At 39.4% G+C, this 9,893-nt stretch overlaps 4 protein-coding genes across 7 annotated transcripts; 3 read left to right on the forward strand and 1 right to left on the reverse strand.

The window, feature by feature from the left end:
- Positions 1-449: 449 nt before the first annotated feature.
- Positions 450-1,184, forward strand: LOC133711667 (pentatricopeptide repeat-containing protein At1g08070, chloroplastic-like). Its single transcript, XM_062137770.1, has one exon. It carries the CDS (start codon positions 450-452, stop codon positions 1,182-1,184), a length of 735 nt encoding a protein of 244 aa, XP_061993754.1.
- Positions 1,162-3,866, forward strand: LOC133710576 (ribulose bisphosphate carboxylase small subunit, chloroplastic 3-like). Its single transcript, XM_062136680.1, has 5 exons — positions 1,162-1,885; positions 1,980-2,585; positions 2,680-2,829; positions 2,940-3,071; positions 3,439-3,866. Exons 2-5 carry the CDS (start codon positions 2,487-2,489, stop codon positions 3,682-3,684), a joined length of 627 nt encoding a protein of 208 aa, XP_061992664.1. The 5' UTR covers positions 1,162-1,885; positions 1,980-2,486; the 3' UTR covers positions 3,685-3,866.
- LOC133711668 (pentatricopeptide repeat-containing protein At5g08510-like) lies at positions 1,198-2,213 on the forward strand. Its single transcript, XM_062137771.1, has 2 exons — positions 1,198-1,737; positions 1,980-2,213. Exons 1-2 carry the CDS (start codon positions 1,198-1,200, stop codon positions 2,211-2,213), a joined length of 774 nt encoding a protein of 257 aa, XP_061993755.1.
- A 906-nt stretch (positions 3,867-4,772) lies between the features above and the next one.
- LOC133712061 (uncharacterized) lies at positions 4,773-8,459 on the reverse strand. 4 transcript variants are annotated; one of them, XR_009847136.1, is made up of 4 exons: positions 7,753-8,459; positions 5,722-5,920; positions 5,261-5,315; positions 4,773-5,008 (listed from the first exon to the last, which is right to left on the reverse strand). XR_009847136.1 is itself a non-coding variant. In XM_062138138.1 (2 exons), the coding sequence occupies exon 1, from the start codon at positions 8,363-8,365 to the stop codon at positions 7,760-7,762; it is 606 nt and encodes a 201-aa protein (XP_061994122.1). In that variant the 5' UTR covers positions 8,366-8,458; the 3' UTR covers positions 5,066-5,315; positions 7,753-7,759. The 4 variants fall into 4 exon arrangements, 1 of the variants encoding a protein (XP_061994122.1); XR_009847134.1 differs by lacking the exon at positions 5,722-5,920 and having other exon boundaries at positions 4,814-5,008; positions 7,753-8,458; XR_009847135.1 differs by lacking the exon at positions 4,773-5,008 and having other exon boundaries at positions 5,066-5,315.
- Between the last annotated feature and the right edge of the window lie 1,434 nt (positions 8,460-9,893).

Genomic DNA, 9,893 nt, shown 5'->3' on the forward strand with positions numbered 1-9,893 from the left:
AACGGAGAAAATGGGGGACTGTTCCGCAAAAAGAAATTGTTTCGTCCTTAAATGAAATTTCTGATTTTTTTTCGATATTTATAGAAAATTCCCAAATTTCAAAAGTTCATAACTTATTCATACGAACTCCGAATATTGCGTTCCACATGTCCACGAACTCGTATCGACGAGCTCTACAACTTTCATGAAGGAAGTTTTCCCAAATTTTGAACGTATAAAAAGTCAACTTTGTTGACCCCCTAAAAACGTTCGTTTTCGAAAATAAAATCGTTCGAACTAATTCCACACTTCTCCAAGCTTCGTACTCGCTCCTACTATCGTGAAATCATTTCTAAAAATCCACGGAATTTAATTTGGATTTTCCGGGGTATTACAGTGATTTACGCCACGCCGAGACTCTATTCAATCGAATTCCGGCACCCAATGTCTTCGATTTCAATTCCATGATCATGGGTTTCTTGAAAAACTCACACCCTGAAAAGGGTCTCTCTGTTTTTACCAAAATGAGAAGGATTGGCGCTGACCCAAATGCTCGAACTTTCACAGTTTTGGTTAAAGCTTGTGTTGGGGTGCCTTTGCTTGATCAGATATATGGTCAGATAATGAAGTTTGGACATGGGTGTGATGTTTATGTTACTAGCTCAGTTATTAGTGTGTACTGTAAATTGAGAGCTGTGGAATTTGCTCGTAGAGTGTTTGATGAAAGTTTGGATAGGAATGTGGTGTGTTGGACTAGTCTTGTCAGTGGGTATTGTGGCAATGGGTTGGTTGACGATGCCCGTGACTTGTTCGATAAAATGCCTGAGAGAAATGATGTGTCTTACAGTGCAATGGTTTCGGGTTATGTTCAGAATGCTTGTTTCAACAGAGCTATTGATTTGTTTCGTGATTTCAAGCGTCGTCGTGCGAATGTGAGGTTGAAAGAGTCTCTTTTGGTTAGTGTTCTTAATGCCTGTGCTTCTGTGGGTGCATTCGAGGAAGGGAAGTGGATTCAGATGTATTTGGATGACCATGGTTTTGAGTATGGACTTGAGCTCGGTACGGCAGGAATAGATTTTTATGCAAAATGTGGATTCATTAAAGATGCTAAAGAGATATTTGATAAGATGCCGCGTAAAGATGTAACTACTTGGAGTGCTATGATCATGGGATATGCTATTAATGGTGAAAAATACAGGGCTTGAACTTTTTGCTGAAATGGAAAAGAAGGGACCTAAACCAAATGCTGTGACATTTGTTGGAGTTCTCACTGCATGTAATCACAAAACTCTGGTAAATGAAGCATGGCGAGTATTGGGACGTATGAGTAAAGTTTATAGCATTGCTCCAGAGATTGAGCACTATGGGTGCATGGTTGATCTCTTGGCCCGTGCTGGGCGAGTGAATGAGGCAGAGATATTGATAAGAAGTATGGCAATGGAACCAGACGGAGCTATATGGGGGTCTTTACTTAACGGGTGTCTGATACATGGCCATTTTGAGTTAGCCGGTAAGGTTGGGAAGCTTCTCATTCAATTAGAGCCTCAACATAGTGGAAGGTATGTTCTTTTAGCAAACATGTACGCCAAAATGGAAAACTGGGAAGATGTGTTGAGGCTAAGGAAAATGATGAAGGATAGAGAGGTAGTTTCAATTTCTGCTTGGAGTTTCATTGAGATTGATGGTGTTGTGCATAAATTCTTAGCCAATGATAAGTCTCATTCTCATTCAAGAAGTATATACCAAACATTAAGTCAAGTAAGCAAGGAACTCGAAAGTTTTTCCAATGCCAATGATTCTTTGCTATTGTAAACCAAGTGGAATCGGAAAGGTCAATCCAAAGCAAGCATGTCATCGCGGACTGCTTGTTATTCAATCACTATGTCCGTGGATTCTTCTGCTGATGGTAAACCTTTGTGTTTCTTTCTCTTCTATTTTCTTTTGTAATATCTGTACTTAGCACTAACATAGATGTTACTTTTTCCTCCTGTATAACAAAGGAAGTTAGTGATTGCAAAGGAACCAGACAAGTGGACATCCTGTACTATTGTGTGTCCTTGAGTCATAAGCTTCTCCAAGGGACTGAGAATTATATAAAGCTTCATCAGATTGTGGATGAAACTGTCAAGAAGCTTCAAGCTGAAGTATCTGGCTTACCTGTTAATATGCGCAGGGTTATATTTTGGCACTGTAAGGCTCAAAATATGAATTATCCTGCACACCAACTTGCATAGTCCTACCAGTGAAGATAAAAGTTTGTTGTCAAAATATGCACCAATTTTATATGATTTTCCAATTTTCCAGTATCCATGAAAAGCCAATTGTATATAGGTGAGTCATATGTTCTCATATTTAATTCAAACGGTTTCTCTGATGTCTGCAAAAATGGCTAGCAGAAGTTGCTGCCTAGTGGCACCATGAATTGGTGGGCCCAGTTTCTTAAAACAATGCCAAGTGGGCATTACTGGTAGTGATTGAGGAAGGCAAAAGCAGGAGTTGATGTCTTGATGAGATCAATGATCAAATACCTTTCAGGAAATTGCGCCCACTGTCTTCTAATACCACTCTTAACAGACTGTGCATCACCCTTACAAACACACAGACTGGTTTGTTTGTTTCTCCAACCAATAATTCTACCACCTTTACATAAACCTTTTGGTCTGTGTTTCTTTACAAACCACACTGTTCTTTGTTAAACAGAAGATGTCTGCTGCTATCTTCAATTCTCCGGTTGCTGCATCTGGTTATGTTGGCTTAGCAACCAACCCTTCAAAAATTTTCCCAGCTAAAGACTCTATCGGATGGACCAAGAAAACCGTCTCCAATGGTTCAAGAACTTGCTGCACGAAGGTAATGTGATCTAACATATTTTTTTCCCAGACCCAAGTTCCCTAGTACCCAAGATTTCATTGTACTTGGTTTGGTTCTCAATCTGCACAATTTGCTGAGTTTTTTTGCAGACGTGGAACCCGATCAACAACAAGAAGTTTGAGACTCTGTCTTACCTCCCACCACTCTCTGATGATTCAATTGCAAAGGAGATTGACTACATGCTCAAGAAGGGATGGATCCCTTGCCTTGAATTTGATGAGGTCAGTTGATTTCAAAATTATTAATGTTCTATGTTCTAAAAGAAATCAAATCGCAACTTCTCTTTTAGTTACTAGACTGGACTATAGTGCACTCTGGAGGAGCTTTTAGGACTTCATCATGAATTAGGCTCATGCTGTTGATATGAAGTGACGCCAATCACTGGATTCTGACCATTTAATCGGACCCAGTGATAGGACACACCAACCATGGGCCATGGCCATATAGTTTTCATGTTAATCTCTAGCATTCAATAAGTGAGTTAGAGTCATATGTAATAGCAATAGAACCTTCCTTGAGAATATTAGGTTTGGAATGGGATTTGTCCATGATTTTTTGGTGCCTAACTGTTGCATGTATGATTGGAAGGTGGGTTATGTTCATAGGGAGAATAGCAGGATGCCAGGGTACTATGATGGAAGATACTGGACATTGTGGAAGCTACCCATGTTTGGTTGTACCGACCCTTCTCTGGTGCTCAATGAAATCCAAGAGTGCAAAAAAACGTACCCAAGTGCTTATATACGCTGTTTAGCATTTGACAACCAGAACCAGGGTCAGTGCATGGCCTTTATCATTCAGAAGCCAACTGTCGCGGCCACCACCAGTGCTTGAAGGCAAGACACAGTCTTCTTTCCAAGAACTCAGTTTTCCTTCCATTTTCACATTCTCGCAGTTTTCTTCTTTTTCCTGTGGTATGTTATGTATGCAAAAGAATGGTTTATAGTTGTAGTCTCCTGTTTTGGGAAGTATAATAAGAAGCTTGGTAATAATAAACGCCTTTGTTTCTGTAGTGATTTTTGCAGTCCACTTTTCAACAGATTTCACTACGTGCACCTCATTTTTAACTTGTACATTTAGAATAGCCCTAACAAGACATGATCCCGATTCCCGAGTGGATATATTGGCAATTCCCCCACACCACCACCCCCCTCCCTCCCTCCTTTCAAGATCCAAAATTTACTTTATTTGGTATCAAATGCGAATTACAAGCAATAGAATGCTTTTCAAGAGCATCTATAACGTCACATGAATTGTAAATGCATGAATGTGATTTACCAAAAAGTATGCAGTTCCTAATGAAATAGGTAACAAAGCAACTTTACCGCCCATTCATCACCCTTTGGTTTTTAGTTTTCTTTGTTTTGGAGAGAGGAGGGAGTAGAATTCTAATTAATTTGATCTAGACATTGAGGCTGGCGACTGCTACTATTGGATTTGATTTTTACAGTGGAGATTAAAGCACTTAAAAATCATTCCTTTAATCTCAATCCTCAATATTAAATCCAGAAGTAAATGACCACAATATTCTTGATCACTCGGTGACTATGTGAACATTACTGCGCATCTATATATCAAATAGACTAATCGATATATACACTGGCCATATGAATTGGTACACTAGCTAAGCCTCATCCCAAGCTAGTCTATGATTGTATAAAGCTTGTATATTACTATTAAGAGCTGGTTTACATTAAATTTACCAGTAAGTTAATGAGTTATTAAAAGAATAAGAAGATAAGATATTGCACCTCTTGTCTTGCCAAGATTGCAACCGTGTAAAGAGAATTATAGTCCACCCTTTCGTGCCATCAACCCCAAATGGATTAATTCTTTGATGCCTCAGAGGCTTCGAGTGGTGTTCTAGTTGGTTGGTTTTGTTTTCCTTTTCTTATCCAATGAAAAACATAAAAAAAACCGCAAATCGCATTGTAAGATCAACAAAAATGCAAGAAGCAAAAAAGCCTCTAAAAAAAAAAAAAACTGTTATGCCTCCATAGCTTGTTGAATGCACAAGTTGGGACTTCTCCAAGCATAGATCTTCTACAAACCTGGGAGAATATGAGCATTCTTTTCGACTTTCAGATCCAAGATGAAATAATAAATCACTTCGGAAATCGACCCAATCCCCGTGATTTGTAGGGGTGAAATGCCACGCCTTTCGACCAAAAAAAGAAATGCCACACCACATCAGGAGAGTTTCAAGAAACTAAAATACAAAAAAGTTTCAAGATATATGCATTGCAAATCTTCAATTTGGATCACTTCAATTTGGTTCAGATTATGAATTCAGAAGACAAATCCAAGGCACTGAAACCAGTCCAGCTATGACTAATTTTTTCAGTTGGACTCAAAACATAAGATGCATTACTTCCATCAAATCACAAGAATGATCTCCAACAAGTCTTACATTCACATTGATTGTTCTCCTGCTGGTGCCTTTCAACATCAAAGTCACTGAGGACCTGCATGTAAAAGAAACTGATAATTAAAGAATGTAAATGCTAAACAAACAAATTTCGGAGACATGGCAATACTAATTAACTTAACAAAAATTGCTATATTTCAATGCAAGGCAATAGGAACACATCTCAAACTAGAAAACCTAAATAGGCACTATTTATTTTTGAAAAGAAAGATTAATAGGCACTAAATGACACTTATAGAGCAGCAAACCAACTCCATTACCTGGTGACAAGATAATGCTCTCCTGGCAAGCAATATCTTTCTTCTAATCAAATTGTCCAGGTGATAAGAAAGAAATGGCATATGCTTATTCCCAAGTCGTAACATAACTGAAAATACCTAACGTAACTAAATATTTAACTGCAATGAAGTTAGAGGTACTTTCAACATATAGAATGGGCTTACATGACCATACGTTTCCTCATGAACAAGAAAGGGTACGTCAAGGGTGTTCCAACATTAGAAGAACCTCCCACCCAACCCACCGATAGAAGGTCAAACCCCATACCTCTACAGAGGAGGAGTCTTATTGGAATAAGTTGCTCCAGATAAGCAACTGTGAAATCATAAGTGACCCATTCTGCCTAATCCGGCTTATAAACTCCTGTCATGCACAAACAAAGATAAAATGCTTGTTCAAAGCTTCCCAAGAACAAAACAAAAATGCTTATCAATCTTGGGTCATGGTAAATGATATGTTAGGTGAGAATAGAACCTAGGACCACTTAGAAAGGATTAAAAGCTTTTTGTAAATAGATGAGGTTCTAGTTTATGTATGACCATCAAAGACTGTTTATGTGACTAATTCCTGCAAATTTTAGGGAAACTTAAGTTTATGGGAGCAGAGCCCATTCCATATGGTACTCTTAACCAGAAACTTCAAGAATAAAATCACTTCATAAACTTAAACAACTATGTGACAAGATTCAAAATAGAAATGGGAGGCTTAGAATGAACAACCTTATTCCAGAGCAAGACTATGTTTAAGAGAATGAAAGAGATTGGTGCGAGATATACAAATTTTCCAAAACCACGGCTCAATATCCTTTCCTAACCTTTCTAAGAGAAACATAATTTATTTAACCAAACAAGTAAAAAGTGCGTGACATGGAGTCCACCATAGCAAAACAAATAGAAAAAGAATTTCAGTAAAGAAGTAAATAAAGAGCATCAAACACAAAACCTTTTGAAAGCTACTTTACAATATAAGATGTTCAATACTAACAAGCAAATAAGCCCCCAGGAAAATATTAGGAGCTGCATCTAACTGAAGCATCAACATGGCAACATACAGCTGTAGCTGGTCTAAATAAACAGCAGACATGAAAGCTCCGTGAACCAACAAGCAGCAACCAAAATCTGAACTACCGACCTCAAGAACATGCTCATCCCTCCCTTATCACTCATAATAAAAAAAGAAACTAAAACTAATTACAAGAATGGGCACTAACCAACTACAGCTTGAACCAAGGAGCCAAATGCAAATATGCGACGAAACAAGTATTTAAAAGGTCAACTCAGACAATACAGTGAGACACAAACATCCTGGCATGTAAATTACGGTTATGAACCATGCAGTTCTGACTTGACTCTAGCATGACCCCCATTTTATAAAATAGTTAGAAAAAAGAAAATCACCTTCATTAAAAAGTTAGATAAGCATGCCAAGAGAATCTAGACAAAGTGACAGTGACTTCCATAAAAATAATTAACGGAATTTTAGTACATAATTATTTTGGTCATACCAGTGATATTTATGCTGACCATCATTATATTTGCCAGTATTAATAGAACTTTGCTATATCACAAAAGTAATGTTACACAAGGGAACATGAATCGTACTTCAAATGTTAGAGCATCATGCTCTTATCTCACTTATTCAGTCAACTCCAATACGTACTACTTCTGAATTCAGTCTATAAACTCTACGTTTTTGAGTTCTAAGATTAGATACCAAGCAAAATAACTATATAGTATATGTCAACAATCAATTACATAAATTCCATAGAAGACAACTAGCTACCTGAGTTTAGCCGACAATATCATAACTCCAACCCATTTCTCAAGCAGAACCAATCAGCGCCCTCAATACTAGGAACATCACTAACCTACCTAGAGGCTAGAAGGCTAGAACCCATAAAATGGAAACAGATACCGATAATAATATCCCTGACAAAGAAAACTGCGCACAGTAATAGAAATTGTTGGGTCTATTGCGGACAATTGCACCAAAAAAGATGAATCAAGACATCAGGCATTAGTCTAAAATTCAGAGTATACTCTCATTCTAATCTAGGGCAAGGCATCGACCCATCAGAGACTTAATATTATCCTAAGCTAAACAAAATCCTACTTGATAAATCAAATTAAACAGCATAATGGATCACATTCTGAAATTATAAGCCAAAGAACAAGTAAAGGATGTAAAACCCTAACCAGTATTCTAGCGATTGCGCTCTGCAGGCAACGGCCGGTTAAATCCGCCGCGGCGGTTCATGTACTGTCTAGGCTGGCGCTTCGTGACGGCCCTAACACCACTCACATCGGCCCCCGGCACCGGCTTCCCTTTCGTGGAATCAAACCCTACCGGAATCCCCAACTTCTTCATCATCTCAACCTCGTCCTCGTCCGCACCGCCCTCTCCACCACCGCCGCTCTGCTTCTGCTGCTCCTTCGCAATCCCCTCCACGAATTCCGACACCACCTTCTGCCGGTCCTTCTCCTCCTCCACCGTCGGCTCGCGCCGCGCACGCTTCCGCGACTCCGGGGAGGGGCTGCGGTGGTGGTGGCGGCGGCGGTGGGAGCGGTCTTCTGGAGTGCGGGAACGGGAGAGGGAGCGTGAGTGGTACAAGTCCGGCGAGCGCGTGCGGGAGCGCGTGTGGCGTGCTCTGCTGCGGTCCGGCGTACGTGACCTCTTGCTCCGGACACGGTCGCGGTCGCGGTCACGATCACGGTCGTCTCTGTCACGGCGTCTGTCTCTGTCTCGGTCCCGGTCTCGGATTCTCTCCCGGTCTCGTTCTCTGTCTCGCTCTCTTTCTCGGTCTCCCATACTCGGTCAGTGTGAGAGTGAAGAAGGAAGGGTTTTCAAGATTTCAGGAGCTTGATGAAGCGTGAGGGATTCCGATTCGAATCTGGACTTGGAATGGGCCTAACAAAGATTAAACTTCTATCAACGGACCAAGGCCCAAATTGATTGCTTCTGTGTTTTCTAGAAAAACTGAGGAGCCCAATTACCCAAATACAAATTGTTTAAATTTTGTATCTCACAGCACTTGTTTATGGAAGCAATCCGACGTTGGAAAAACAATGGGATAAAATTTGGGTCATGAATGGCAGTATAACGTTCATATTAATTAATATTTAAGAAGGGCATTGTTAATGCAAAGAAAAAACAAAAGCCCAGTTGGTCTTGCAAGATCGGCTCTACATGCACCAACACAAGTAGTCAAGACAAGTCAATGATTTTTTTTTTTTTTTTTATCATATCAACAACTAGTCTATTGTGAGTCGAACTTACAATTTCTCGCTTACAAATGAGGCTTATGCAGAGTGAATCTTTTGTGCTTTGGTTTTCTACATTGATTTTTCTTTGGTTTATCAATACAGAGTCAATGTGGGATGCAACTAGTCAATGTGGGATCTCACCTCTCTCTCTTCCTCTTTTTTCTTTGGTTCTATTGATGGCAGCAAATGATCTCCGTTTGCAGAGATAATTTGAGATTTGCTATTTTTCTTTGGGTTAAAGTTGTTTGGGTATCCTGGAATCATCATCGAGGCCTCCCCATATTTTTCGTTCTTGTCGGATCATGGAGCTTGGTGCCACTCTTCCTGCGCGGCGATGTAGACGATGCTGATGCGTCCACCTCCTTGTTGGGTTTCTGTTTGGGTTGTTTCGGGTTTGGGCTTACCTTTAATTTGGCCTTCATAGTCATATTTTTAGTTTGTTTAGTTTGAGCTTGTGTTTTTTTCATCAAATAAACAACTCAAATGCTATAATTAGTGTTTCGTGAGTCAAACTCACAACCTCTCATTTACGAAAGGGAGACTATGCCGCTAGACCAAATGGTACTGAGCCAGTTTGAGCTTGTTTGTTTTTCATTTTAAGTCTGTACTAATTCATTTAATAAATTATGCTTTAATTCCCGGGAAAAAAAAAAACAAAAAAGATAACTCCTGAACTTTTTAATGGACTTGTATCTAACTAATACTTCTGCTTTTGCTTCTTCTTTTCTTATTCTTTTTCTTTTTTCCCTTTGGCTAAGTTGAGATAAAAAGAATTTGATATATAGGGGTTGTTATTGGTAGTTTTGACTTTAGTTGGAGTTAGGCCCAAGTCACCAACTGAAAATGGTATTTGTTGTACTAGCCCTCTACTACGAATCAGCAGAAAACTCCAACTGATCCATGTATTCGTTCAAGTAGATAGATATCAACGTACAAGATTCCAAGATAAATAGACATTGTGAGATGAATCATGAATGATGTCCATGAATAGTTTAGAATTATGCGTATTCACGATGCCTAAGAGCAAATGCACCGGAAGGGTAATTGGGTGACCAATTGCTCACAAAGCCCAG

Source organism: Rosa rugosa, chromosome 5 (assembly GCF_958449725.1).
Source record: "Rosa rugosa chromosome 5, drRosRugo1.1, whole genome shotgun sequence".
NCBI lineage: Eukaryota > Viridiplantae > Streptophyta > Magnoliopsida > Rosales > Rosaceae > Rosa > Rosa rugosa.

Coding starts and splice junctions, on each gene's coding strand:
- LOC133711668 (XM_062137771.1), top strand. CDS start 1,198: ATGGAAAAGAAGGGACCTAAACCAAATGCTGTGACATTTGTTGGAGTT. Junction 1,738..1,979: donor TATACCAAACATTAAGTCAA/GTAAGCAAGGAA, acceptor TGTATAACAAAG/GAAGTTAGTGATTGCAAAGG.
- LOC133711667 (XM_062137770.1), top strand. CDS start 450: ATGGGTTTCTTGAAAAACTCACACCCTGAAAAGGGTCTCTCTGTTTTT.
- LOC133710576 (XM_062136680.1), top strand. CDS start 2,487: ATGAGATCAATGATCAAATACCTTTCAGGAAATTGCGCCCACTGTCTT. Junction 2,830..2,939: donor CAAGAACTTGCTGCACGAAG/GTAATGTGATCT, acceptor GTTTTTTTGCAG/ACGTGGAACCCGATCAACAA. Junction 3,072..3,438: donor CTTGCCTTGAATTTGATGAG/GTCAGTTGATTT, acceptor TATGATTGGAAG/GTGGGTTATGTTCATAGGGA.
- LOC133712061 (XM_062138138.1), bottom strand. CDS start 8,365: ATGGGAGACCGAGAAAGAGAGCGAGACAGAGAACGAGACCGGGAGAGA.